Raw genomic sequence first — 27,721 nt, 5'->3', positions numbered from 1 at the left:
AAATGAGGTGCAAAAAAAAGGAGAAATTAAGTCGACGCACAATAACTTAAGCGTAAGAGACAATAAAGGTGAAGCTGACTGGAACGGTTATCTGTCGATCTCGTCTCGTCCTTGCCCCCGTGTTTCGAGACGCCTTTGCAGGCTGCTAGTTCTGCTCCGAGGCGACTGCCACCTCGTATGCCGCATCGATTCCATCGCGCTGCCCACGTGCATTGCTGGAGTACTCTCCGAGAAGTTTCAGCGCAAGTCTTAAACCTTGCTACCGTCGTGAACGCTACATTCTCAATGGCCAAAACTGGGCCGTCTGACGAAAGCTTCCGGGGCCTGCGAAGTAACCGTCGATGGAACGGACTAGAACACCGTTTTCTGAAAAAAATTGCTGAAATGCAGGCGCGTAGCTACTGGTAGACGTCTATAGCTAGTCAATCCTCTTTTGATGTTATCGCGGTTGTGATAGGTGGAAATGGTTCAGAGATTAAGTATAGCGCAAGAAAAGTCAAGCGATATGATCACGCAAGGTATTAGGTTTGCTTTGTCTTGAAGCCATGTGTTACTTCTAGAATTTTCTCGCGTGTTCACAGCAGCATTCTCAACAGCGTTTTTTACCGTAAAAGAGTGGTTAAGTGTAATTTGAATTATTGTTTGCAAAACCGTGATAAATAAATGGCGCTTGCACTATTTTCATATTTCATACTCTGCGACAACCTACCATGGAAAAATAAAACATATAGATTAGATGCGACAAAGTAAATACCCGAAAATTAGCAGGGCTGCGGCAACTCAAAAACAACAACAAAACATGTTACGTTAGTCATGTGAATACCACGTCAAAGAAATTATTTTTCATTTCTCTATGCTAGTCTCGTATGTCAACTTTTGATGATAACTGCTGCACCAAATTTGGCGATTACCCGCCGTTGTTGCTCAGTGACTATAGTGTTGGGATGCTGAGCACGGAGGTCGCGGGATCGAATCCCGGCCCAGGCGTCCGCATTTCGATGGGGGCGAAATGCGAAAAACACGCGTGTACTTAGATTTAGGTGCATGTTAGAGAACCCCATGTGGTCGAAATTTCCGGAGTCCTCCACTACGGCGTGGCTCATAATCAGAAAGTGGTTCTGGCACGCAAAACCCCATATAATGTTTTTTTTTTAATTTGGCGACTATAAACTAAATCACAGAATCAATCGCGCTATACCACGGAGCAATAAAGGATGTGTAAAGGTACCACTAGCGATCTCCTCCCCACTTGAGATAGGTGTGAAAGATGTGCTTAAACCCAGTCGCCGTGATGTGACATTCACGAAAGCCACTGCGGGTGGCGTCCTTCACTTCTTTATTCGTTTCCTTTGCGCATTGACTCCTTCTCTGTGGTGAAACACCCACGTGCATATCCTTTTTCTTTATTTTTCTTTGGTGGCAGGGAGGAGTCGAGGCCGGGCAGGACATCCACATGACAACTTTCAGTGCGATGCATTTTTCATTGACGCCAATTGTTTTTGACATCGGTTTATATTACCGTAACTATACGCGGTGTGCTCAGCATGTAGTTGTGTTCGAAACACTTAGCAGCTGTGTAAAATGCTGCAACTAGGGTGTGTGTAGCACAGTGCATGTGCCCCGCGGTATGTGGCGCTGTTTAATTAACCTCGCTGACGCCGACCTCGATCCCTGTATTTCCGCCATTAGGGTGCGCGAACTTCACGGTGGCATCGCCAGATGGCGCAGAGTGTCAAAAGGGAAGAGGAAGAGACAAGCCTGACTGCTCTACCCGCTTCACAAAAACTTCATTTCAGCTTTTCGCATATTTAGTCATTGTATAAGACTTGTACCTATTTTCTCCTTGTTTCATGTCTAGGAAAACAAGTTTGTGGTACAGAAACTTATCAACGTCAGCAGGGGCGTAGCCAGGGGGGGGGGGGGGGCTTATGGGGCTTCAGCCCCCCCCCCCCGAAATTTTTTCGTGCTATCATGTGCCGCCGACTAAAACAACTCCCGGCGCCAGAAAGCATGCTCGATTTTGTCTAGAATGTCCTTAATTCACGCTCGAAAAGGCATTTTAGCTCGAACATTGCTAAATCGGGCTGGATTTCGGGGCAACGCCCATGCATCGGGAGTCACATATCGTAACGCAAGGAGCCCCACCGGGCACAAAACTTCAAGGGCGTTTTGAAGGCGAGCGGGCTCGTCTCGGCATCTCGCGGAGGCCGCGGAATCTACGGAGCGCTTGGATTTCAATTCTGAAACGCTGTGGGTATAAAGTTCTCATAACATTTTGATGCGAAAGGTCCATTGACATTTTCAAAGTCGTGCTTTAGATTTTCAATTCCGGAACTTTGTGGGTTTAATGCTGTTGTAAACATTTGACGCCTAAGGTGCATCGACTTTTCTAAAGTCGTACATCGGGCCATACAACGAGACAAGCCAAATCAACACACTATCAGACAAGTTGACAAAGCACGCAGCGAGGTCCGATGAGACAAAGCGTTGCGGTGGTTCATTTATGCCCTCAGGTCACAGAAAAGAATATAAAAATTTTTTTTCACCTGCGCCAAAGCATCCATGTCAAGACACTAAAGCCACCATTGTAACTAAGTTCTTATTTATTTTTCTACCTAGACTTTTATTCGCCAGGATATATTGAGCCTCTTTCTCATTTCTTTTTCTTTTTGTTTCTCGCAACCCGTGGGATGCCGATCCAGCCAGAGCGCATGCGTTTTTCTCGTGCTGCATCGATAACCGCGCGGCCCACTGGGATGCGCGTTTGTTTTTCTCTGGCCGACTGCATTTTCGCCTGGCAGAGTTTTGGACGCTTTCTGGCTAGCAGACTAGAAAAAGAAACAATGCATAGTCGTTCGCCGCCAGCACTCGGAAAATTTTGTCTCGCCGGTGTAGGATACCGAGCAGTACGCGTATGGTTTTCTGTGGACCAAGCGTCCCACGTTTTCTTCGATATTCCTTCGGTAGCCATACTAGGTGCCCAAAGTAGGCATTCGATTGTAGCTAACATGCTTTCCTTCGTGTTATTCTATTTCGCCGCCCCCCACCCACACACACAATTTTATTATTGCGATAGGAACTCTATGAAGAATCCAGGCACATTCCTGTCGTTGCCCTCATGTTCCGTATAAATAACGGCCAAGGGCGATAACATCGTGACCGCGCGCCGCACGCTCTATGTGCGAGTGAAAGCGTGCGGGGAGGAACGGGGTGAGCCGACGATGGTGGCTGAATCTTGTGTGCGCAAGGGAGAAAAGCGGGGAGGAAGCGCGCCGCCTTCCGTCGCACGCGATACATTTTGGGAGTGGGGGAGGGAGGGGGTGCTGTGATCTGTGAATCTGTAGTTGCGCAACCTATTTGGCTTGTTTGACGCATAATATATAGTGGCTTTTTCTTAGGTACGTAGATTTATTGGTGACTTATGCGTATATTTAAATATCTTGTTGCGAGGTTCTGTGCATATGCGCATTGAACATTGTTTCCAGTGACAATTTTTTGCCTCGCAAGCTGTATCTTCACATTTGTATATTCCATGGTATCTTTGCATTTCTAATGTACGAAGGCGAGTCAAATGAAAGTGAGACAACCCGCCCCGCGCAATAATGGTTCGGTTCATTATTTTCGAGGCATGCGCGTAGCACATACGCATCTCATTTACAAGTGACATGCAGAGGTGAGGTTAAATGTTCTTTAATGCTCTCATACACGGGGTTGAATATGGTTGCGTGACATAATGGACACTTCAAAAGTTGAACAGCTTGGTGTCGTGAGGTTTTTGACAAATGAAGATGTTTCCCAAAAAGAAATTATTTGCCGTATAGCTGCCGTATGCGTTGAACATTGCGTGTCATTGGCCACTGTGAAGCATTGTAGCAAACTGTTCAAAGAAGCACAAGAAAGTTACAAAGACGATCCATGGCCGGGCCAAAGCCACCATGCAATCACCCCCTACACAATTGAAAAGGCCGTGGTTGCTCAGTGGCTATGGTGTTGGGCTGCTGAGCACGAGGTCAGGGGAATAGAATCCCGGTCACGGCGGCTGCATTTCGATGCAGGCTAAATGCGAAAACACCCGTGTACTTAGATTTAAGTGCACGTCAAAGAACCCCAGATGAGGGTGACGACTTTTTGTCTGCAATTGTGACCGGGGATGACTCATGGTGCCGCTACTACTAGCCTGAAACACTACGGCAAAGCTTACAGTGGAAACTTTTGAATTCATCACTCCCAAGGTAAACAAAGGCCGTCATTTATGCCGGAAAAGCGGTGACTTCTTTTTAGATCGTTAGGGGCCACTGTTGATAGAATTTTCTAAACCTGGAGAGACTCTAAATCGTTTCAGATATACTGAAAGATCGGATCGGCTGCGTTCGCAATTAAGAACAAACGACGTGGAAAATTGAGCATTGGGGACATCTTGCTTCACGACATTGCCCGTTCCCACATCGCTGATGTGGTAATACAAAACTGGCAAAGTTCAAGTGGGAAATGCTGCAACATCCCTCATGCAGCCCAGACCTGTTGCCTTGCGTCTTCCACATTTCTGGCTACGCCACTGAACGTCAGCGTAGACAGCAAATATTTTTCTGTCGACGAAAGCAGCGCTGCTTGTGGTGGCGCGATACACAATTTATGACTTCGTTGCAACCACCGGCAGGGACACAAAATAGACCTCGGTGTCGGGGGATTGACGCTAATGCCGGCGCTAATCCATTTAATTCATCTGAATAGCACACAGTTATTGCCTATGGCTTTCCTGCATTCGACATGATGAGGATGCAAAACAGGTGCGAAGAAACTCGGGCAGTGAGACACAGGGGTACCGGACCGATTTTACTATTTCTAAGCGTGTCCGGCAATGAGACAAGTTCAGGAGCCTCAGCAATTTATGACTGCAGCAGGCTGGAGCGATGCAGGACATTCCCGGGCACCATCATGCAAGGGTGGAGGGGGGGTGGGATCATTTCCGCACCTTAGTTCTAAAATCTCCAGTAGAAAACAAACGTACCCACCCCGAACATGGAGCGAAAAACAGCCGCAACATAGGTTTAACAACTACGATTGCTAATGCACAAATAAATGAAACTTGTGTATTTGTCTACGCCATTTCTCTACCCGAGGTCCCATAAACCCTTCGCAGAGCGCGAAAGACATTTTACGTACGCCACCATGGTTGTGTGCGTACTACAGCCTACCGGATAGTTCGAGGAATCTGGGCGGCATTAGTTCAAATACCCCTGCATTGAGCATCCCTGTTAGCAGAAAAAAAAGTTGTGCGATTAGAGGCGCGGATCGAAATTTGTGCTGCGGTTGTGGGAAGGGCTAGCTGCAGCCAATAAGTCCTCCTTTCATAATGGAATGCCAGGTTGGATCTTGTCGATGTGATTTTTTGTCTGTATCTTTTTTTTGTAAAACAAGCATCATACTATATCAATATATTAAATGCGCAGCGCTATGTGCCAAGTTTAACGAGAACAAATTATTTCAGCGAGGCTCTTACCATGACCGTTGTCAAACAGTGGAATGCACCAAATCCCCTGTGTGTTGATCACCACCGCCATAACTTTCGCGCCAATGACAACTTTCCCCCCTTTCCACACATAGACTTCTATGACTGCTTCATCAGGTGCGCGAACCGGCTTCTTTGGTCCTTCACATGAAGCCAATACCGGCATCTTTGTAGGGTCTCTGACTTCGGACACGACCAGGATGTTGACTTTGACTTGGTCCGTGCTTGAGCTGTTCACTTGAAGCATCCATGACCCCGCCTTGAAATATAAAATACGTCAACCAGTAAGTCAATCAGTTGATCAGTTGCTCGTTCGGTCAGTAACTCACTCAGTCACGCAATCAGTCATTTATTTGGTCAGGCAGCCAGTCAGTCAGTCAGTCACATAACCAATACCTAAACCACACACACCTTAGCGGATGTGGTGTTGCACTGCTAAGCACGACGTCGCGGGATGAAATTTCGGCCGCGCCGGCCGCATTTCCATAGGGGGGGGGGCGAAATGCAAAAACCCCTGCGCTCCGTGACACCTCAGATGACATTCCCTGACATTCCGTGATATTGTCCCGTGATATTCGGGACACCTTAAAAAACCTCAGGTGATCAAAATGAATCCGAAGTCCACCACTACACTGTAAACGAAAATAAACCCAGCTGAGAGTTTTTAAGAGGTGATGTGCCCTAAAACCTCCCCTCCTCAAATATTTACTCCGATGTATGGGAGCAAAACAGCGCCATTCCCTCGTTTCACCCCGCTGGCTAGCTGCGGGAGTATTAAGGCGACATGACGCGATTTTACTCCGCTTAAAAATTTTGTTCTCCCGTGAAACTCCGACAGGGAGTTTTAAAAAACTCCCCTCCGCCGATACAGGTTAGTCACGTGGCGCTTCCCATGAGGCTGTGCGCCTCGCCAGCGACCGGGCGCGTTCGGCGGAGCGGGCAGTGCTCATGGCTGACGGTTTGTTTACGTCTGTAAAGTGTCGTTCCGTGACAGCGTTTCGTCAATTTGTTTCCCGTATCTCCTTCCAGAAAGTTTTATAGGCATGCCTGAAGCTCACTGTATCTCAGCTTCAAGTACATTAGCTGTGATCACTTTGCTGACAACGATGATTGCAAGAACCACGTTTTCAAGTGCGGAAAAAGGCTTAGGTATACCTCGAAGCTGTTCACTGGCTCGTGAAGTCGGCTCACGTTCTGGCTGTGTTTCCGTGCTGCGTCACCCTGTCTTGTGTTCTTCAGTACGTGAAATGCGACTTCTATGTCCTTTTGAGTACATGCTGACAACGCCCGGTGTAATGTTTGTAAGGACCGCGTAGCAATGGCAACAGCAGCCACTGTTCGAGCGACGACATCCGTGCTAGTCGCGCATGAATGGCGTAACCCAAGTTCGTTGCGGTGCTGTGTTGCCAGTGAGAAAGACCAGAGTTCAAGCAACTGTTTTTATTTATCTGTGAACGGATATCCTTGCCCGAAGAAAAACGGTAGGACGTAAGTATATATGTGTGCTCAAAATAATGCTTCTTATTGAGCGATGTGAATCGAATTGTTATCGCGCATATAGGTTTTGGTCACGTCGTTGCTTCCGATATTGCATTAACATTACGCTATATCCGAGACACTGATTTAGACGCATGCCTGCTGGCTACGAGTTTAGGGATTCACTCAACAGATCAGCTATGTAGCTCCTTTTCGCAACCGAGACAGATTGCTTGGACTCAGAGCAAGTAGTGCGGTGTATAAAATGTATGTCTGCGCATTTTTCGGTGTTACGTCGGCTGCTGCGGGTCATGCTCACACGTAATAATTTCTTGCTACGCTACCACTATATCGAAAACATGTAATTTTGCTATGCAGCACATGCAATTACATTTTTCTAGCTTACTGTAACTAACGCACTACTTTTTGGCCGCGAGTGCCGGCAGTGTGCGAAGTCGCTTCAGCACTCACAGAATGGCATGATAATTTTGAAAAATAACGCCATTAACTTTTTTTCTCTCACTATTTTGAATTAACAGTTTTGTGTTGATTAAGGTATTCTGTTAGTTTCAAAGAGGCAGATCTCGTATGAACGAGCATGTGAGTCGTAATTATGAAAACAGCACAGCAGCTCCCTTGGCGGTTCCGAGGAATACAGTATCGTGGCTATATATACTGGCACCGTTGCCTCTTGAGTATCGCGTGTACGTGGGATGTCTTTCAAATTTCTGCATTGGGCGTTTTTGGAATGTTTATGTATGTCATGATATATGTGCTTTCATTGACTTGTTTGATCAAATATGACGCGGTCTCGTGTGCGTATTTCGAAATTTGACCAGCAGCCTCTGCATGTAAACATGTTCGCGCAAACTGACGCGATGCCTCTTTTTATACTCCCGTTGCACCTCGAAAAAACTCCGTCAATTGCAAAGCAAAAAATAAAAAAAGACAGAAAAAACTCCCATAATTCCACGCAAAAATTCCGCTCGTACGGAGGAAAAATTCTACTCCGATCATACGGAGCATAATAAACTCCGAACCGGGGGGTCGCTAGAGGACAAGCAGTATACTCCCACCTCGGAGTTATTTCCGTTTACAGTGTACGGCGTGCCTCATAATCAGGTCGTGGGTCCGGCATGCAAAAGCCCCATATTTGTAACCATTACCTAAACCACAATAATATTGCTTCTATTGTTCTATTTCTGGCAAACGCGGGCAATTATGAACAGAGGAAGGAATTATGGAAGGAACCGTCCTTGATGACCATCAGACACAATGCGGAGCCTTGCTCGCGTGTGCGTTGTCCAAAGCGCGAACGCAATCACGTCCACCCTGCCACGCCCACTTGAGGTCTGCCACGCACTTTCGCGGGCCACGACATGCCTGACGACGTCGTATGGGAACTGGAGGCGCTCTCAGATCTGACACGGCGCACCTAATTTGTCTTCGGCAATGTGCTTCCGAAAGTGCGAGTCTGCGTCCCGCAAGTGGTGGCCTTCCAATCGGCGACGCTTGGCCTCGGTGGCCCGTTCGGTGGCCCTCCGCTTCGCCTACCGCTGCTGGGCCATGCTTATCTCGTCGGCCCGTCGCTTGGCCTCCTCCTGCCTCGCCACTTTGGTACGCATCGCGCACCTCCGCAGTGCCTTACCGCTCCTTTTCCACTTGATACTTCTAGAAGGCAGATTTTTGTATCTACAAGTGAAGGACTACGCGAAACACGGCAAAACTGGCGCAACCGAGCCCCCTCTACTTGTGGCGCGCAAACCCGCACAGGGCCCAGTGGAGGAACCGAGCACTAGCGATGCGTGAGCGAGCGCGTAAGAGAGAGAGCGTGCGCGCGGAGCGAGGAGGGGAACGAGCCAACAGAGGCCATCTAGCAGGCGCACTGAGGAGCGCACGCATCGGCGACAAACTCAGTGGCCTTGGACGGCCTCGCATTGACCTTGGCTGCTACTAGGCCCAGGCACGCTTCACGTTTTAGAAGTGCATTCTAGTATACAAATGAACAGTGTGGTTTCAATAGAAAAACAGAAGTCGGAGATGGCACAATAGCACAAAGTTTCCACCTCACAGGTGCTGAATTTCCGCAAGATGCTCATACTTGACAAATGGTAGAAAAAACTTTAAGACAGTACATCCAGAGGCACGATAGCTGTAAGGTCATAATCACAACATGAAAGTGCACTATTGGAGAACGTTATTTACCGAACTCACAAAATACCACCATGGGATCTAATGCAATAAAAGTGTTGTTTAAGTCTTAAGAAAAAGATTAGAAAGAAAAGATTAGAAAATAAAATATTGGCACTCAGTGCCATCACAATTCGGAAACTAGCTTAGCCAACCGCAATATGCAGTTGAACGCGGAGCCGGAAAAGAGTAGACGCCGCTGTGACTTGTGTCCGCTTCAATAGCGCGTCCTGTATCCGGGAAAGCGCGGGCGGTTTTCCGGTTTAGCGGAGGCGTAAAGGTGAGCGGCCCGATCGGTGGCGCAAAGCTCAACCACACAACCACGGAGCTAATTACTGTATTCTGCTTAGCTGCTGGGGTAAATATTCGACAGTGGCGTAATCGTGTTCACAATTACGCCGCTGCCAAAAATTTGCACGAGTGGCGAAGCAGGATATGGTGAGTTACTGCAGTTTTAGCTATGCGTTTGTCTGGTTGAGCTCTACAATACCAGGCGGCTTCACCGCTCACGTTTACGCCCCGACCATCCGGTAACCCGCCCAAACCGCTCCCGTTTACCGGATTAGCGTACAAGCTAAACGTCTCTATTAATGGCGATGGTGGAAAAAAGGTTTCAGATGGGCCACAAGCACAAGTTTGAAACAAGGCGCGTCTAAGTCAAACAAGATCGTACGAAGCCTTTGTGAGCAATTTTGGAATGCACGACTGCAAACTGTTAAAGGTGTTGCCAAAATCACGGTGCCTAGCGACAACAAATGTTCGCATCCACAACACCTTGCTTCTGCTTCTGCTTGACCGACACAAAATCAAGAAGTTGATTTTAAATGTCAAATATTCTACCAGTACCGCTGCCTTACGACAGGTTTGTGCATTTATTTGATTATTTGAAACTCATGACATGGATTGACGCAATTAACAACACCTGTATTCGTGTATTTCAAAGAAAACCTTGGTGGCCTTGCGTTCCCGAATTCTATCATCTCCTCCCGATGTGTTCGTTGAAACCAATGTTTGATCTTCTCTTTCACAAACATACACGTGAACATAATATTGATGTCCACCTTTTTTTGTAGCACGAAGCTACAAAATATATCCACACAGGTTTCTCAGAAAGAAAGCTTCCGAGTTGTAGGAAATTTTATCCTGGTCGGGGAATGCGAAGTTTTCTTCATCCGCAAAGCTTTGTTTCTGAGAAAACGGTGTAGGTTTCCTTTGTAGCTTCGTGATAAAATAGGGATGGATGTTGTTTCTTTTTTCTTTTCATGAACATCCCTCCACTTTGCGGGCCTCCGCAGACCTGATCTGCCACACACAGACGCAGTTCTGCAGCTTCCTCGCCCGTGTACTCTCCTAAAGTTCCAACAACTTGCCGCTGTCTTGAGAGGCCAGTATTGTCGCATTGCTCACAACTTGGAATTGCGATAATGCGTCAACGTTCTGATGTCGCTGGTGTGTCCGACTCATTATATCAAAGCAATGTTATTGCCAATCGCAAAGCGTTTTCATGTGCTGTGGGGGCAAAGTGACTTCCAGGAGTATCAATGCAGTGTCGAATGAACTGGCTCTGATAAGCGCCGTATAGCTTTACACATTTTTGAGACTGAATTGTCTGAACACATGATGGACTTACGCGTTGTTGCGATTGGCGTTTAGCACTGCTGTGCCCGGCATCCATCCCCGACAAATGAGGCTCCGCAGGCGAGCGCGCAGCTATGAAAGGCTCTTCACAATGGTATCGTTGCATTTTCATGACCAGGGAGCTGGCGACTAAATCAGACGAACGCTCGCTTGGACTAGGCTCGATGCGACATAGACTGCGACGCGCGGACAAAGGAGCTCACTTGGAGGCGGTCAAAACCCACTGCCCTCCGTGGAAGCAATGAGTACAGTGAAGACCAATCTACTTGAACCTGACAATCGGACCGTCACGAATGGCCCACTAATTGATAAAAGGGGCCAACGCCAAGGACTTCCGTGTAAACGACGTCGACATCAAGTTCCCATTTTGTTACGACGTTGCCTCGTATAGAGCGGGCGAATGCGCAACGTTGGAGGCGGAGTCCGACAGAAGCGTGCAACGTAATGGGAGGATTTCGCGAACGGTTCGACGGTTGTGGGTGGCCGAGAAGAACAGTGAATTTAAGAAATGATGGTAAGGAGAAAAAAAGCGCTGAAAAGCAAATTTTTAGTGTTTGGGGGCGGGGGGGGGGGGGTGCTCATGCTCGTACTAGTGCTGGTACTCGTGCTCGTACATGTAAACCCGCATCCCGTTAATTTGTAAATAAACGCTATTATAAAGGGAAAACCAGACATCCACCCATTCGTAGCAATCGATACAATTGCTACATTTTCTACAATTGCTGCAATTGTTGTCGACGAATACGACTTCGCCCTGCCAGCTGCTAGCCGCCTGGTTAGCTCAGATGGTAGAGCAGCTGCCCCCGAAAGGCGGTGGTGCCGGGTTCGAGTACCGCACCAGGATGGGTTTTTCTTCAACTCTGAGGCTTTTCTTTGGAGGAAACCGTATGGGTTTCCTTTGTCGCAATTGCTACGAACGGATGGATATCTGACTTTCCCTTTATTAGTTACTTCTCTCCACCTTGCGGGTTTCCGCAGAACTACTACGTTAAATCAACACTTTTTCTCATCTATTTGACGCCATCTCGGACCTCTCAATCCCCTGGCACATGGCACATCACCAGCCACGGAACCTTAATGGCCGCTGGGAGCCAGAATCTCAACAGTTCGTACAGCCCAATTCGTCTTTATAGGGACGCGGAAGATTCCCAAGGCACAAAGCGCTGCCGCAACGGCTTTCAGCAACGCTTCACACTATCTTGAGGGTACAGGGGCTAAGATGCATACAGAGCTGCCCATCATACTCGGATGCCTTCCAGTCATCAGATGCTGTCAATAAAGAGGGAGAATCTACGTGCTCTTGTTAACTGTGACGGTGATCAGAACTAGCGGGTCTGGGGGCTCGAAATTGCAACGAAAACGGCTCTGTGCAGCAAATGTTATATCGATAAGACGCAAAATCAGAAACTATGTAGAATGCGCAAGAATTGGCCTTCCATACGGCGAAACCAACAACAGCAATGCGTAAAAGCTCGAACAGCTTCAGGCGATGGTTAATATTACAAGTGGAGGAGCACCTACGAAAGACTCAGCGGCGGCATCTCGATAATGTCGCATTTTCAGGTTGTGGTGCATGGTTCAAATCCACGTCGCGGCTGTTTCTTTTTTTTTGCTGCTGCTGCTATTTGTGTAATGCCGAAAAAGACTTTTCGAACTAAGAACTGACAATCGGAAATCAATGCTAGCAGCACGTCCTTGCTACTGCCCGGCAGTCACATCTGTTGGACAACCGGCTCATTCGCTTCAGTACGTTTATTACGATGTTTTTACCTGTGTGACCTGTCAGAACAGCACAATAAACGCACCTAAACCACGTGACCCGATGTTCCCACGGACGTGACTGCCCGGCAGCAGCGAGGCCGCACTGCTTCCTGTCATCGTGTCATGTCAGCTGTAAGCGGTGGAAAAGGTTTTCGCCAAGTCTGGTAACCTGGCACCGACAAAAAAGCTTTACAGAATTGTTGATCGGGTACTGAACCTACATATCCGGCGTCTCTATCGACGATATTACCTGAACGCTAATTAAAGAGCCGACTTTCGATCGTCGGTACTAGTAATAATAACGACGGGCTGCGAGATGTTCAGCTTTCTGCCGCGAAATATTTCTTGATTTTGAGGTTTAAAAAGGCGTATTCTTGTGCAATTCATGTATGTTCTGTTATGAGCCTTTATCCAAAACATATTCCGCCTTTACAACAACTTCTTGCGCAGATGCGCGCTGAATTCGCAGGGCTAAAGCATCGTGAATTTGGTCAAGTGATTTCGTCAGGTATAATGTGCCAACAAAAACTTCGCGGAGACATTTCTCCAAAGACGAGTTCTGACACGCACGCAGCGTTTGCAATTGTTCAATGTGCTACTTCTAAGAAATTGCTGGCAAATGTAGGGCGCTACACTTTGCTCACGATGATTGGTTTTCGGGAACTTTTAGAGAGCACTATTGGCGGCGAGCAGTTACGGAGTCGCCATCTATCGGAAGCGCCTCGCTGGCGTAGTATGAGGGATCACGTGGTGCGCTCCTCATAGGTTTTGCTGTCAGCGCTCACAGAAAACACCATGCGCGAGCTCTATCGGACATTTCTGTAAGTACTTTCGAAAGGAAAGAAGTTTTTTTACTGTCTAAATAATAATTTTGGGCAAACTGAAAGCACACAATCGTTTACAGACGCTATCCCTTCAACGAATACGTCCAGTGAACGCCATTGCGCGCGGTGGCTGAGATGAAGTCTCCCGAACCAGCTTCTTGCATGAAAGGTAGGTAAACGCTGAGAGCAAACTATGTGAAATATGTTCTTATAGTGTTTGTATAACTAAATGGAGCGTAATAGAACGAAGCCTCAATGCAGCGGTCGCGCAGATTCGCAGCGACCGACTGCGCGTCTGCATGCTTATCCGCGTACTGTTTCGCTTTCACCACGCGCGCGTTTTCGCACCGTGCCATGAGCTTTAGGCCACAGAATATGAGCATTTGACAGTATACAAGCAACCATTGTTGCGTGGGCGCTATCAGAGATGTTCAAAAATAATTTCATTCTAGAGACTTCGACGCCTACAGGGACTGCGATGTGCCGTCGCGACGATTCCATATTTTTTTTTCTTCTAAATTCTTTGAACTTTCAATATTATATCTCGTGTTGCGTCGCACTGTACGTTTATCGGTGTTCTCAGCGTGCAATTTCCCGCTGCTCCTTTGTTGTAATCCAATGCATTAATTCATAACATAAACATGACCATATGCCATGCTTTCTTTAAATGTGCTTCTTACCGTTGCCTTTCCACTCCACTGAACTTGCCAGTATCTCTAGCATCGACAAGTTCATAGACCAAACCATCATGACATTAGTCGGGCAGCGGACTGGGGCGAGCGTCTCAGTGCGCGCTTTCAGAACATCGCAGACCGGGCGCAGTAGCAGAAATCTTCCTCGCGTCTGTGCTTGCTGCATACCAGAGTTGTGTCCGGTGACTGTTTGCCGGTTTTATGTTTCGTGAGCCAAACTTCACGCAGCTTCTTGTCCTGCGGCTACGTGTGAATAAGGCTGACACCGGCCTCTAAATAATGTTTTTGGACAAACTGCAACGCCCAATCGTTTACAGACGCTATCTCTTTACCGAATACGTCCAGTGAACGCCATCGCGCGTGGTCGCCGCGATGAAGTCTCCCGAACCAGCTTCTTGCGTGAAAGGTAGGTAAACGCTGAGAGCAAACTATGTGAAATATGTTCTTATAGTGTTTGTATAACTAAATGGAGCGTAATAGAACGAAGCCTCAATGCAGCGGTCGCGCAGATTCGCAGCGACCGACTGCGCGTCTGCATGCTTGTCCGCGTACTGTTTCGCTTTCTCCACGCGCGCGTTTTCGCACCGTGCCATGAGCTTTAGGCCACAGAATATGAGCATTTGACAGTATACAAGCAACCATTGTTGCTGGGCGCTATCAGAGCTGTTCAAAAATAATTTCATTGTAGAGACTTCGATGCCTACAGGGACTGTGATGTGCCGTAGCGACGATTCCATATTTTTTTTCTTCTAAATTCTTTGAACTTTCAATATTATATCTCGGGTTGCGTCGCACTGTACGTTTAGCGGTGTTGTCAGCGTGCAATTTCCCGCTGCTCCTTTGTTGTAATCCAGTGCATTAATTCATAACATAAACATGACCATATGCCATGCTTTCTTCAAATGTGCTTCTTACCGTTGCCTTTCCACTGCATTAAACTTGCCAGTATCTATAGCATCGACAAGTTCATAGACCGAACCATCACGACATTAGTCGGGCAGCGGACAGGGGCGAGCATCTCAGTGCGCGCTTTCAGAACATCGCAGACCGGGCGCCGTAGCAGAAATCTTCCTCGCGTCTGTGCCTGCTGCATATCCGAGTTGTGGCCGGTGACTGTTTGCCGGTTTTATGTTTCGTGAGCCAAACTTCACGAACATTCTTGTCCTGCGGCTACGTGTGAAAAAGGCTGACACCGGCCTCCGTTACGTGCGTTCGGCCCTGCGGCACCGAGCAGTAGCCTCCCATGTTGCGCGCCTTCAAAGGCAGCCACTACCTATTGTAGTGCTTTCAAGCGTTGTAATGGAGACACTCGAAGGGGGAAAATTTCGCCTCTAAATGAGGACCGCAGCGTACGAGGGAATTTAAACTCGTTTTCAGCTCGCTTCGGCGCTCCCGAAGCAGCCGATGCGGCCGCTATGTCCACGTGATCCCTCCTAGCACGTCACGCCGACGGTGGCGCCAGCTTTTCCAGTGGTGGAGCTCAAGTCCAATAGCAGAAACGTGGTAGAATACGTATTTTTGATTCAACGAACATAGTTAACATACTATATTTTTTATATATTGCATAGTACCTACGTTACGTTCTTTTTTTCGCAAATAGTAGTAGGTACATCATTTTTTCTAACCAAAAATAAATATTTAGATTTCATATATGAATTTTATGTTACATGCAAAATAGTTGCCTGCCATCGAACAAATGTGGCCCATGCTATACCCAATTTTGCTTGCCTTTCGTTTTTCGATATTCTTACTTTGGCCGACCTCTCGCAATATTTTCCATGATTCAGCACTTTTGAAATATTTATTTCTTTGTTTAAGTCACTCGTGTTTTGTGGCTAGTTATAGACGAATTAATAAAATGATACCTGTAAGCCCCGCTACGGGCGGCTGCAAAACAAGCCCAAACGGACGGCGCGGGCCATCTGGGCAGGGGACATGTGTCTCGACGAGATTGTTTCCACACTTGAGTAATGGCTGTCGACGGTTGACCCAGAGCGGGGCCTTGCAAGCAAGCAGAGTAACCACGCCGTCGGCACCCAGGGCTGCCGCACAGTTCGGGGAGCGGAGAAGACCATCAGCGCCACATTAACGGTCACGCATCACAGTAAAAAAGGGAGCTTCGGACCCCCGTCGCATTGTGCTTCCTGGGAATCCCCACAGGGGTTTCCCTTGCGCGCGGCCGGCTGGCGGGGGTAAACTCCTTCCCAGCTGGGGTCTCCCCGACTGGGCGTCAAACGCCGTAACGGGCGGGCGCTTCTGACTTCCGCGGTGCTCTCATCGGCACCCTTGAAGAATGCTTGGTTCGGGTCTGGCCGCGGGCAACGGAGATAGCGCGGCCTCAAGCAGGCGCGCCAGCCTCACTGCCTTTTATGGCTTTGCACCGCGCGCTGACCGGCGTAGGGATTCTTTGAGCCGCGAAAGAGCCTGCGGTTTTGTCTCGGTTCCGAGGCGCCGTGGGAACGTCTTCTTCGGCTTACGGCCCGGAGACGAGGCCGACCTCGGCGGGTGGACAATTAGCCCGGGCTCCTCTGTGACAGTTTGGCTTGCAAACAATTGCTCGTTTATGGCGCCGCATGGCCTGCGGGTTCTTGGAATCCGGTCGCGTCGCGCACGTGTTCGAGCACTGGAAAACATGGTCCCGACGTTCCCAGGCTTTTGGGTTTTGTAAATGTATTTTGTTGGGCAGTGCTTGTTGCGCCGGCTGTGCTCGAGAGCCCTTGCTCGGATCTTGCGATGTGTACAGCTGGCATGACCCTCACCCCTTTGTTGTTGTATATTGTGTGTTTCGGGTGAGGATTCTACACCGTGAACTGTACTAAAAAAGATGTTCTTACTCCTTTGGTTGTTCGACTGGCCAATCCCGCACGCCAGTTCTGCTGAACGCAGTGATTGGTGAATGGATTGTCCAGTTGAGACGCAACCCGGCGGCAATTCGCCAGCAAAGATTGTGGGCGGAGCGTTGCGTCTACAAAATGCCGCCGCGGCGCTCCGAAGGGCAGTTCTGGACCTGGTTTCGGTGCTAAGCACCATCGGCTCTGCCGAAATAGGGTCGCCCTATGTGGTCCAAACCAGTGTAACAATTTGTAACCGATGTACTGTTTGAAACTATGCAATCTTGTAACCGACTTTTGTAATCTTATCTGTAAATACAAGGTGTTGTTCGTTCGTTACTGCAGCGGCTTTGTCCTTTCGAACCTAAGTCACCCATTGAGCCACCTGTGCAGACCGTCTCTGACGGTGTGTCTCGGACGCCGACGGTGGGGGTGAATTTTAACGAACCAATCGATCCATCGTTTTTGGCATCGAAGTCTTACTGGCGCAGTCGACAGGATAGGTTCGGAAGACCAGCTAAGCGCTATCAAGACAGCGGTACATCTGCCAGAGTGGCATCCCAAGAGCTAGCAGCACCTCCGGTGTCTGCAATTGGCTCAAGCCTTGGAGGAGGAAGCCCAACAGCAAGTCATCGCTAGGCGACGTACCTCAGCGAGTAGGACGTCGAGGCGCCGACTCAACCCCAGCAGGGAAGCAGCCCGAGCGAGAGCCACGCAGAAAAACTTCGACCTTCGTCCACCTGTGATCCTCGTCTGAAACGTGAGTTTCCTTTCCTCTTACTGTTCAGTCACTGCGGGGCTTCGAAGCTAATCATTATGCAGAATCGCAGGGACGATGAGGATGGTCAGAGGGAGAGGGGTAGCAGCGATGGTGAAAGCGAGCCCGTTCTGTCTGAGCGGGAGATGGAGTTTAGACTAAAGATGGCTCAGGAACGTCGTCAGAGCCTAGCCCTTGAACTGGAGCTCGCCAGGGCACGGACAGCATCGCCATCGAGTGGTCGCGACGGCAGTGACATAGCACTTCAGAATGATAGAAACACGGAATGGCGTAAATATTCAAAATTATTAGTTGGTGCTTTCCCCAAATTTCCCACAGACGCCGAGGTCCCCATTTGGTTCGAATCTGTAGAGCACACCTTAGAGGCCTACGAGGTGCCGCGAAGCTGTTGGGGTCAGATAGTTTTTCCGCTCCTAGCGGAGCGCATTGAGTACCTGTCAACACGTCTGACTCCCGCACAGCACCGTGATTATGAAGCTTTAAAGGAAGTCGTCCTTGATGAGCTGCAGTTGTCTCCCCTTGAATATCAAAAACGTTTTTTTGGGGTACGGAAGCGGAAGACCGAGACGTGGAAGAGTTTCACGACTCGTCTTGCCAGCTACCTAAATTTTTATGTGGCATCAAGAGACGTGTCAAATTTTGCGGAGCTGCTAGAACTCTTGGTGGCTGACCAGCTGAAAACAGTGTTGTCGGAAGAGGCGCTCAGGTACGTCAGGCTGCGAGAGGGTGCAGGGTGGTACAAGGCCTCGGAAATTGCTAGACTTTTGCAAACTTTTGAGGACGCCCACGGCCGTGTAGACATACCTAAGGGGCAACCTCGGGACACCAGCACTAAGGGCTCGGAAACTACAACTGGGAACCGCAGCAGCAGTGGTTTGTTTTCGCACCAAGGGCAGAGGACAAAACCGAAATCACCGTATCCACCCGCAGGACAGCAGAGGCCAACAGTTTGCTTTGAGTGCGGGTCAGCCGGGCACATTAGGCCAAATTGTCCCCGCATCCGCGAAAGGCTGGCGCACACGGCCGCCCAGCAGGAACAACCAGAGAGGCTCACCGCGCGGGTCACGCTAGAGAACCCAGCTGTGGGTGACCGCTTGTTGTGTGTAGCTCTTAATTGTAGGGGCCGAACAATGAAGGCAATAGTGGATACGGGTGCCGAGATAACTGTAGTTCGCGAAAGTGCCGTGCCACCGGAATTAGCACAGTCGCATGGCAGTGTAAATCTCCGCGCAGCTTTTGGCGAACGAGTTGAAGCGAAACTCGTGGCGCTACCCCTGACACTAAAACAGGGCCAACCCGTGTTTTCCAAAGTGGACGAGGCGACGCCAGTATTGTGCGCACTCACGGATAGGCTGAGCGTGAGCGCGGATTGCCTGCTCTCAGCAGAGGACTGGAGCGCGCTCCAGCAGGGTCGGGACGAGGCTTGCGAGCTGCCCACCAAAAAACTCCCGCCGAGCAGCAGCGAGGAGCTGGTTACAGCCGTAGGACTGGATGGGGGACAGGTTGATCCCGAAAACCCGGTTACTGGTATGAGCAAGGCCGATGCGCTGCATCCGAACGAGGAAGGAGCACCAGAAGAATCCAATTGTAGCTCCGATACAGTGAAGGGTGATGCCGGGACGTTACGTGAGGAACAAAAGAGTGACGCCACTCTCAGCAGGGCCTGGAAAAATGCGGAAGAAGGAAGGGGTGGCATGATCGTGATTGATGGTCTGCTTTACCACCGCAACCACGTGTTGGGACAGCCGGTAAAACAGCTAGTTTTACCTACGACGCGGCGCGCTGAGGTACTTAGTCTCGCCCACGAGTCATGCTGGGGCGGCCACCTTGGCTGTCGCAAGACTAGAGCGAGGATTAAGCTTAGTTTCTTTTGGCCAGGCGTCGAAAAAGACGTTCAGGCATTCTGCAACAGTTGCCACGGGTGTCAAATCAGAGCAGACAAAAGACAATCAGATCGAGTGCCCATCACGCCTCTAGTAAGGCCGCAGTACCCTTTTCAGAAGGTAAACCTAGACATTATAGGGCCGATCGATCCCCCTAGCAGTCGCGGCCATCGCTACGCCTTGTGCATTATAGATCTTTGCTCCCGCTGGCCTGAGGTCGTGTGCCTCACATCATTAACAGCTAAGGCAACCTGCGACGCGATGTTAGGAGTTTTCAGCAGAACCGGGATACCAGAGGTAGTTTGTTCCGATTGCGGAACGAATTTTACCGCCTCACTCACCAATGAGTTTCTCTCGCGCCTCGGCTGTTCACCTCGCTTTTCCACGCCTGGCCACCCGGAAAGCAACGAAGCGGTGGAACCGAGTGTTCAAAAACATGCTGTTTCACATGATCAGCAAACAGGGGAGAGAGTGGGATAAATTTGTCCCTTTCCTGTTGTGGGCCTACAGAGAAGTCCCGCACGATACTACGGGCGTGTCGCCATTCCGTATGATGTATGGGAGAGAACCAGTCGGCCCACTCGCCATAATAAAACGAACGTGGTCAGGGGAGCAGGAGGTACCCGCTTTGGTCGCAGATAGACCCTCGCAGTACATGCAGAAATTGAAAAAGCAGCTGCAGATAGCAGCTGAGGCGGCCGACTTGACTACGACCAACCAGCAGAGGGCATATGCCACTCAGTACAATCTCCGCACGAAAGAAAAGGCATTTCAGGTAGGGGACCAGGTGCTTGCGTTCGATAGTAACCGCCTTGGTAAGATGTACCCAAAGTGGCTAGGACCTTGCACGGTCATGGAGAAGTACAGGCAGCACTCTTATTACATCGAAACCCCGGAAGGAAGGCGCATGCTCGTTCACGCGAACCACTTGAGACCGTACACGTCTCGTGTAGCTAGCATAGGCGTTATATTCCACGACGACCGCGAGTTTGGAGAGGTGGAGTACACGCCGCGTCCGGGTAGGGTTCTCGGCACTACGGCCCTCTTACCCGCAGACAGTATATCACATTTGGAACCGCCGGAGCGAGCGTTAGTGAATGAGGTGTTTCAGACACATGCCGCCTTGTTTACGGCCGAAATTGGGATAGGGCGGGTGAACGAGCACCGCATCAAACTGATGGAAGGAGCCGTGCCAAAGCGTTGCCGCCCCTATCGCATTCCGGTAGCACTGAAAAGCGAAGTCTCCAAACAAATATCGGAACTACTAGAATTAGGGTTGATCTATAGGTGTGAAAGCCCCTTTGCACATCCGTTGGTGTGCGTCCCCAAGAAAGACGGCACAGTGAGACTTTGTGTTGATTATAGGAGCTTAAACGCGATGACCGAGCCAGACGCATTTCCTATGGGATTCCCACAGGATTTAATAATGAACGTCGGGCAGGCTAGCCATATTACCCTTATTGATCTCCGTCGTGGTTATTGGCAGGTGCCCTTAGCGGACGACTCGCAGCGGGCTGCGGCGTTCGTGTCACACTTGGGTCAATTCGCTTGGAGGGTGATGCCATTCGGTCTCAGGAACGCTGCAGCTAGCTTTCAGAGAAGCATGAATCAGCTGTTAGCACAGCACGAGGACTACGCCTGCGCATATTTGGACGACATCGCTGTTTTCAGCAGGTCGATACAGGAACATATCCGCCACCTTCACGCTGTTTTCTCAGCTCTGACATCAGTGGGATTGGTAGCGAACCTCGAAAAATGTCAGGTGGCCCGTGGATCTATCCGCTATCTTGGGCATGTGGTAGGCTGCGGCAAGCATGGCCCGGACCCTACTAAGCTCGCAGCCATCAAGGGACTGCAGGTGCCGCGTACTAAAAAGGAATTGAGAAGCGTCCTTGGCCTCTGTGGGTATTACAGGGGATACATTTCAAATTTCGCGGCCATAGCGAAGCCGCTCACGCAGATGACTGCTAAACACGTTCCCAATCGCATTCCGTGGTCTCCTGAGGCCAACGAGGCTTTCGAAGGTCTCAAAGGTGCTCTGTGTAGTGCCGTAGAGCTGGCGACTCCAGACTCAAGCAAGCCATTTTGGCTGTTCACCGATGCCTCTGCAATTGCCGTGGGCGCATGCCTAGCTCAGATGACCGACAATGGCACAGAGTGCCCCATTGCTTTTGCCAGTCACCGCTTCACGCCCACTCAGATGCGGTGGTCTACGATTGAACGCGAGACATTTGGCGTCATTTGGGGTCTCAAAAAGTTTGACACGTGGGTGTTTGGCAGGAAAATATTTGTAGTTTCCGACCATAACCCTCTTGCGTATCTCACTCAGTCCACGCCTCAGGGAACAAAACTTACGCGTTGGGCTTTAGCGCTACAGCGCTATGATGTAGTGGTGCGACACAGAAAGGGAATCGCACATACTAACGCCGACGCACTTTCGCGTCTGACGAACCATTGCTGGGAAAACGATGTAGAAGACAGGGAACCCGCAGTGACGAACAGTGGAGACAAGGGAACAAGTGTGGTGTAATGTGAAATGACTGCAGTAACCACTCAGACGACCTTGGACGATGAACTCATGCTTCCGCATTTCTGTGTGTACCTTGTTCTTTTAGTATGTTTGTTTTTGCGAGTGTCGTCGTCTAAGCTCAATGATATGTGTTTGTATGTTTTCCTCCCAAACTAGAGGCTGACAGTGTCCTTCCGGCTCATATTTGTACGATACTGCATATTATGGTTTCATGACGTGAGCCCTGTTGCATCAGGGAAGCCTTACTATTTGTTTCGTTTGTGTATTTGCTTTGTGTGTGTTTAGGTTGTACCTATTTTACGGTGAAACTTATTCATGTGTTCACTTTCTACGGAATGTAGAGTGCTCATCATATGGCGCTGGCATTTATTTGTGTTGTTTCAGTAAACGAGCCAGCTTACTTGGGCGAACCAGCGAGCCAGCTTACTGTCATGAGCAAGGCGCGGCTCACGCATTTCCTACGTGTGCGAACTCGGACCATCGTTAAAACGTGCTGCCTAAGATTGGCTGGTAACTTTTAATTGTCATGTCCAGATGCGGCGTATGTACAAGTTTACACGCAGCATGCTTTTGTTTTGGTTTGTTTTGGTTTCTGCTTCGACAACACTGTAAGCGAGTTGTTGTCTCGTCTTGGGTGGGGGGTGTAAGCCCCGCTACGGGCGGCTGCAAAACAAGCCCAAACGGACGGCGCGGGCCATCTGGGCAGGGGACATGTGTCTCGACGAGATTGTTTCCACACTTGAGTAATGGCTGTCAACGGTTGACCCAGAGCGGGGCCTTGCAAGCAAGCAGAGTAACCACGCCGTCGGCACCCAGGGCTGCCGCACAGTTCGGGGAGCGGAGAAGACCATCAGCGCCACATTAGCGGTCACGCATCACAGTAAAAAAGGGAGCTTCGGACCCCCGTCGCATTGCGCTTCCTGGGAATCCCCACAGGCGTTTCCCTTGCGCGCGGCCGGCTGGCGGGGGTAAACTCCTTCCCAGCTGGTGTCTCCCCGACTGGGCGTCAAACGCCGTAACGGGCGGGCGCGTCTGACTTCCGCGGTGCTCTCATCGGCACCCTTGAAGAATGCTTGGTTCGGGTCTGGCCGCGGGCAACGGAGATAGCGCGGCCTCAAGCAGGCGCGCCAGCCTCACTGCCTTTTATGGCTTTGCACCGCGCGCTGACCGGCGTAGGGATTCTTTGAGCCGCGAAAGAGCCTGCGGTTTTGTCTCGGTTCCGAGGCGCCGTGGGAACGTCTTCTTCGGCTTACGGCCCGGAGACGAGGCCGACCTCGGCGGGTGGACAATTAGCCCGGGCTCCTCTGTGACAGTTTGGCTTGCAAACAATTGCTCGTTTATGGCGCCGCATGGCCTGCGGGTTCTTGGAATCCGGTCGCGTCGCGCACGTGTTCGAGCACTGGAAAACATGGTCCCGACGTTCCCAGGCTTTTGGGTTTTGTAAATGTATTTTGTTGGGCAGTGCTTGTTGCGCCGGCTGTGCTCGAGGGCCCTTGCTCGGAACTTGCGATGTGTACAGCTGGCATGACCCTCACCCCTTTGTTGTTGTATATTGTGTGTTTCGGGTGAGGATTCTACACCGTGAACTGTACTAAAAAAAGATGTTCTTACTCCTTTGGTTGTTCGACTGGCCAATCCCGCACGCCAGTTCTGCTGAACGCAGTGATTGGTGAATGGATTGTCCAGTTGAGACGCAACCCGGCGGCAATTCGCCAGCAAAGATTGTGGGCGGAGCGTTGCGTCTACAAAATGCGGCCGCGGCGCTCCGAAGGGCAGTTCTGGACCTGGTTTCGGTGCTAAGCACCATCGGCTCTGCCGAAATAGGGTCGCCCTATGTGGTCTAAACCAGTGTAACAATTTGTAACCGATGTACTGTTTGAAACTATGCAATCTTGTAACCGACTTTTGTAATCTTATCTGTAAATACAACGTGTTGTTCGTTCGTTACTGCAGCGGCTTTGTCCTTTCGAACCTAAGTCACCCATTGAGCCACCTGTGCAGACCGTCTCTGACGGTGTGTCTCGGACGCCGACGGTGGGGGTGAATTTTAACGAACCAATTGATCCATCGTTTTTGGCATCGAAGTCTTACTATACCCGAAAACATGTTTTTTTTCGTTACAATTAGTAATAATGTGTCAGAAAGTCATGGTCGAATTTTTCAACATAGTACCTATAAATTTGTGGCCAGAGTCGAGAGGAGCGCATTAGTTTGACTTTGCTTGGGGAGGCAAATTGCCTTAAAACGCCTCTGCGAGAGAGCGCCAAACAAGTTTGCAGCCCCATTTCAGACAGATATTTCAGGCAGGCATGCATTTCAGACAGGAAGAAATGTATCTGAACATGGGCAGGGACAATGTAAGTTTTACTCAGGATATTTTCCTTTTCACACTTAAGGAATTGTCAGAGGGGCCTGCACCCACGCTACCGCCGTGATCGGTAGGCCATTAGGGCCGGCTGGTAACAAATGCATACAATACAACCAAACCAATGTCGCTATTATCGCAGTCCTGGTTTTTCAGGATGCAGCCTTACCTTTGCAGGGCTTGGTATATTGAGTATTTTTCGGAGGTCAGTGTTATTTTCACGACAGTTTTGACACCTTTGTCCGGTGGGGTCAACAAGCTGCACCGAGAGTGGGCAGTTTTGACCGGAGGTGCAGCTTACAGTAACGACTGTGTTGTTTCCAATGTCATCATCTATAATGAATGTTTTCTCCAGAGTTCCCATGAAGTTTTCGCTTTCTGACATAACCTGCAAAACCAAAGTGGTTGCAAATTCATTGACAGTTCAAAGCGACAAAGCAACATCCTGTTTTCACCAACACAATGGAGAAGGCTTTGAATTTAAGTTCCCCTACAGAGCTTCTTGAAAAAAAAAATCCCAGACAACGAAGTGCATCTCTGGAAAGGAATGAGTAACATTAGCAAGGGTGCACAAAAACAACAAACACAAACATGATAAAGATTTTATTAAAACTAAAGAGAAAATACCCATGTAATAAAACATGTCAAGGTATCATTACAAGCTTTCCTTATTACGCAAGTAGGAATATTTTGTTCCAGCAGAAGATGATGCTTTTAGGACTTCGCCCTGCCGTTACGTTATTAACGTCTGTCGTGTTTTATTGTTAGGTTTTCATTAATTTTACAACATTTCATTGCAAGCCCTTTTGGCGACCATTCAAAAGTAGGAACATGATTTAAGCCATACAAAATATAATGGTGAACAAAATCTTTTCTCGCGATTGAAAACGGAACCAATATACGATTAGAAAGGGGAAATGCGGGAATGACAAAGCGTAATTAAACACGTAACAATTGCCGTAGAACGATGAACATATGCTAACAATTACAAGCAGATACAGAGACAAAGTTATAATTAGCTGTGTAGATTTTGACCCGTAAATAAATGAGTGTAATGGTAGGAATCAAAGCAAAAATGAACTATATTATATTCGTGAAGTGCTCGGTCAAAAGCCTGGTCCCATCAGTTTGGCAGGAAATTATAAATTGATTACAGGTAAACTGAATAGCTAAAGCGAAACCCGCGAACCCTTAAGTGAGACCTTGCGGAACAGCGACGAGGCCTGAACCGTAGCGGTTCATCTAGAATTCGTAACGTTCTTGCGAAGTCCCGGATTCTATAGGTGCCTGTGATGTCGGGGTTCACAACTATATTCACAATGTGATGGAAACTCAATCGATAGATTCGTTCGCTCTTTTCGAATGCAGTACGTCTAATACTAGCACAACGACCGCGTAGTTACTGGTCCACAGCAATTTCTCTTTAAATCTTTGACCTCAAGAATAGAAAACGCGGAAAATTCAAGGCAGTGTCCGAGAGCTGTCTTACCCACGGTGTTTTGGCACTCTGCTCGGAATAAGACGCCCCTTAGTCGTGTATCGGAAACGTCTCTTACCAATAGAGTTTATCCTCTTCTGCTCATTATTTTTCTGCTAAAACGGCTTCTTTTGCAAGGCTATTGTTCTCTGAACTTTATTTTCAATTCATGCAGCTTACTTCACTTCGGAGTTGTTGTCGCGGCTCTTTGCTTCACCGACAGCAGTTGACGGCTGATCAACTCACCAAAAAACTGGCTGTGGCTTAGCCAAGGTTAAGCCCAGAATGCGAAGCCCACTAGCCTTTATTTTAACGCGACAGCGTTAAGGAGCTCGTGTCGCAGAAAAGCCGGTGTCGTCGGCGTCGGCTCAGGCGTGCGGCGCTTGCTCAGGCGCACATTTCTTTGTCGCGCCGAACGCTGCGTTGCTCGACGCTCACCGCGTCCGATGCGGGGCGCGTAGCCGCTGCGCCGTAGCAAAGTCACCTAGAAACAGTCTCTGTAGCACGCCGCAACCTTCGCTTCTCATTCCAACGAGCAGCTCTGTCTCCAGGAGGCATCTTACCTCGTGAGTGTCTAGTAGAGGCAAGCGCAGCTGCTTATATACTGCCGCGACGCCGCGAGCGACGGCGCGAGTTGGAGCCCCGTTTCTCCTCTGTCGTGACGTCACGGTGTCACGTGGTATTGAAGGCGACACCGCCGCGCCTATGGAGCTGGGTTGAGCTCTCGTAATATGCTTCGCATAAAAGCCAGCACTGTTCTTGTGGTGCAGCGCTTTACCAAAGACCAGATGGTGTTCTTCGTTGAAACAAATTGTTCTCTTCTTGCTGTTAGAGACCGCATAAATTATGTACTGTCGGATTGCACACCTATTTTGGGTGCCCTGCTGCATAGATAATTACCAAGCAACTCTAAGATATATTGCGATGAGGACATCAGAAAAAACCAGCAAGGCAGCAATTCGTCCGACAACTACGGAGTTAAACGACTCTGCTCGTTGCAGCTGCGTTATCATCATACGTGGCACAAGCTTTCTCTCAATGCCTCGAATTGAAACAAGCACTGTAGAGAAATTCCGATCACACGAGCAAGAATATTCCGCGCACTTTGGCCGTTCAAGAGGAAAATAGGCATCTGAAAGGTTACACTTTAGACAACGCCTACGTGACAACCCTAACAATAGCGTTCAATGAGGTCTCTTATTTCGCTACGCCATAAATGAGGAAAGCAAACGATTCGCAAGCAATGAAGTCCTGGTAATTGCTCGCATCTTTTATGCGAAGCATATTACGAGAGCACAACCCAGCTCCTCAGGCGCGGCGGTGTTGCCTTCAATGACCTTTGACCCCATGCCATACCACGTGACACCGTGACGTCACGACAGAGGAGAAACGGGGCTCCAACTCGCGCCGTCGCTCGCGGCGTCGTGGCGGTATATAAGCAGCTGCGCTTGCCTCTGCTAGACATTATCTAGGTGGCTTTGATCGGACGCGGTGAGCGTCGAGCAACGCACCGTTCGGCGCGACAACGAAATGTGCGCCTGAGCAAGCGCCGCACGCCTAAGCCGACGCCGACGACACCGGCTTTTCTGCGCCACGAGCTCCTTAACGCTGTCGCGTTAAAATAAAGGCTAGTATGCTTCGCATCCTGGGCTTAACCTTACCTAAGCCACAGCCATTTTTTCTTACATTTGCTCGCTCACAACAATATGTACTGCCAAATTTCCAATGCGCCGTAAGACATTTTATTCGGGGGAAAATAAATAAGCA

At 49.3% G+C, this 27,721-nt stretch overlaps 1 protein-coding gene across 2 annotated transcripts in view; it reads right to left on the bottom strand.

The window, feature by feature from the left end:
* LOC135897119 (calcium-activated chloride channel regulator 1-like) overlaps positions 1 to 27,721 on the bottom strand; it is a 182,516-nt gene that overhangs the window by 48,420 nt on the left and 106,375 nt on the right. For both annotated transcript variants that reach the window (XM_065425684.1, XM_065425685.1), the window contains exons 11-12: positions 24,647 to 24,865; positions 5,501 to 5,768 (exon numbers count right to left, since the gene is read on the bottom strand). In XM_065425684.1, the coding sequence (XP_065281756.1) occupies positions 5,501 to 5,768; positions 24,647 to 24,865 (487 nt within the window). The remainder of the gene's footprint in view (positions 1 to 5,500; positions 5,769 to 24,646; positions 24,866 to 27,721) is intronic.

The sequence above is a fragment of the Dermacentor albipictus genome, chromosome 6, assembly GCF_038994185.2.
Source record: "Dermacentor albipictus isolate Rhodes 1998 colony chromosome 6, USDA_Dalb.pri_finalv2, whole genome shotgun sequence".
Taxonomy (NCBI): Eukaryota; Metazoa; Arthropoda; class Arachnida; order Ixodida; family Ixodidae; genus Dermacentor; species Dermacentor albipictus.
Note: the sequence above shows the minus strand (reverse complement) of the source record. Positions and strands in the feature narration are given on the sequence as shown.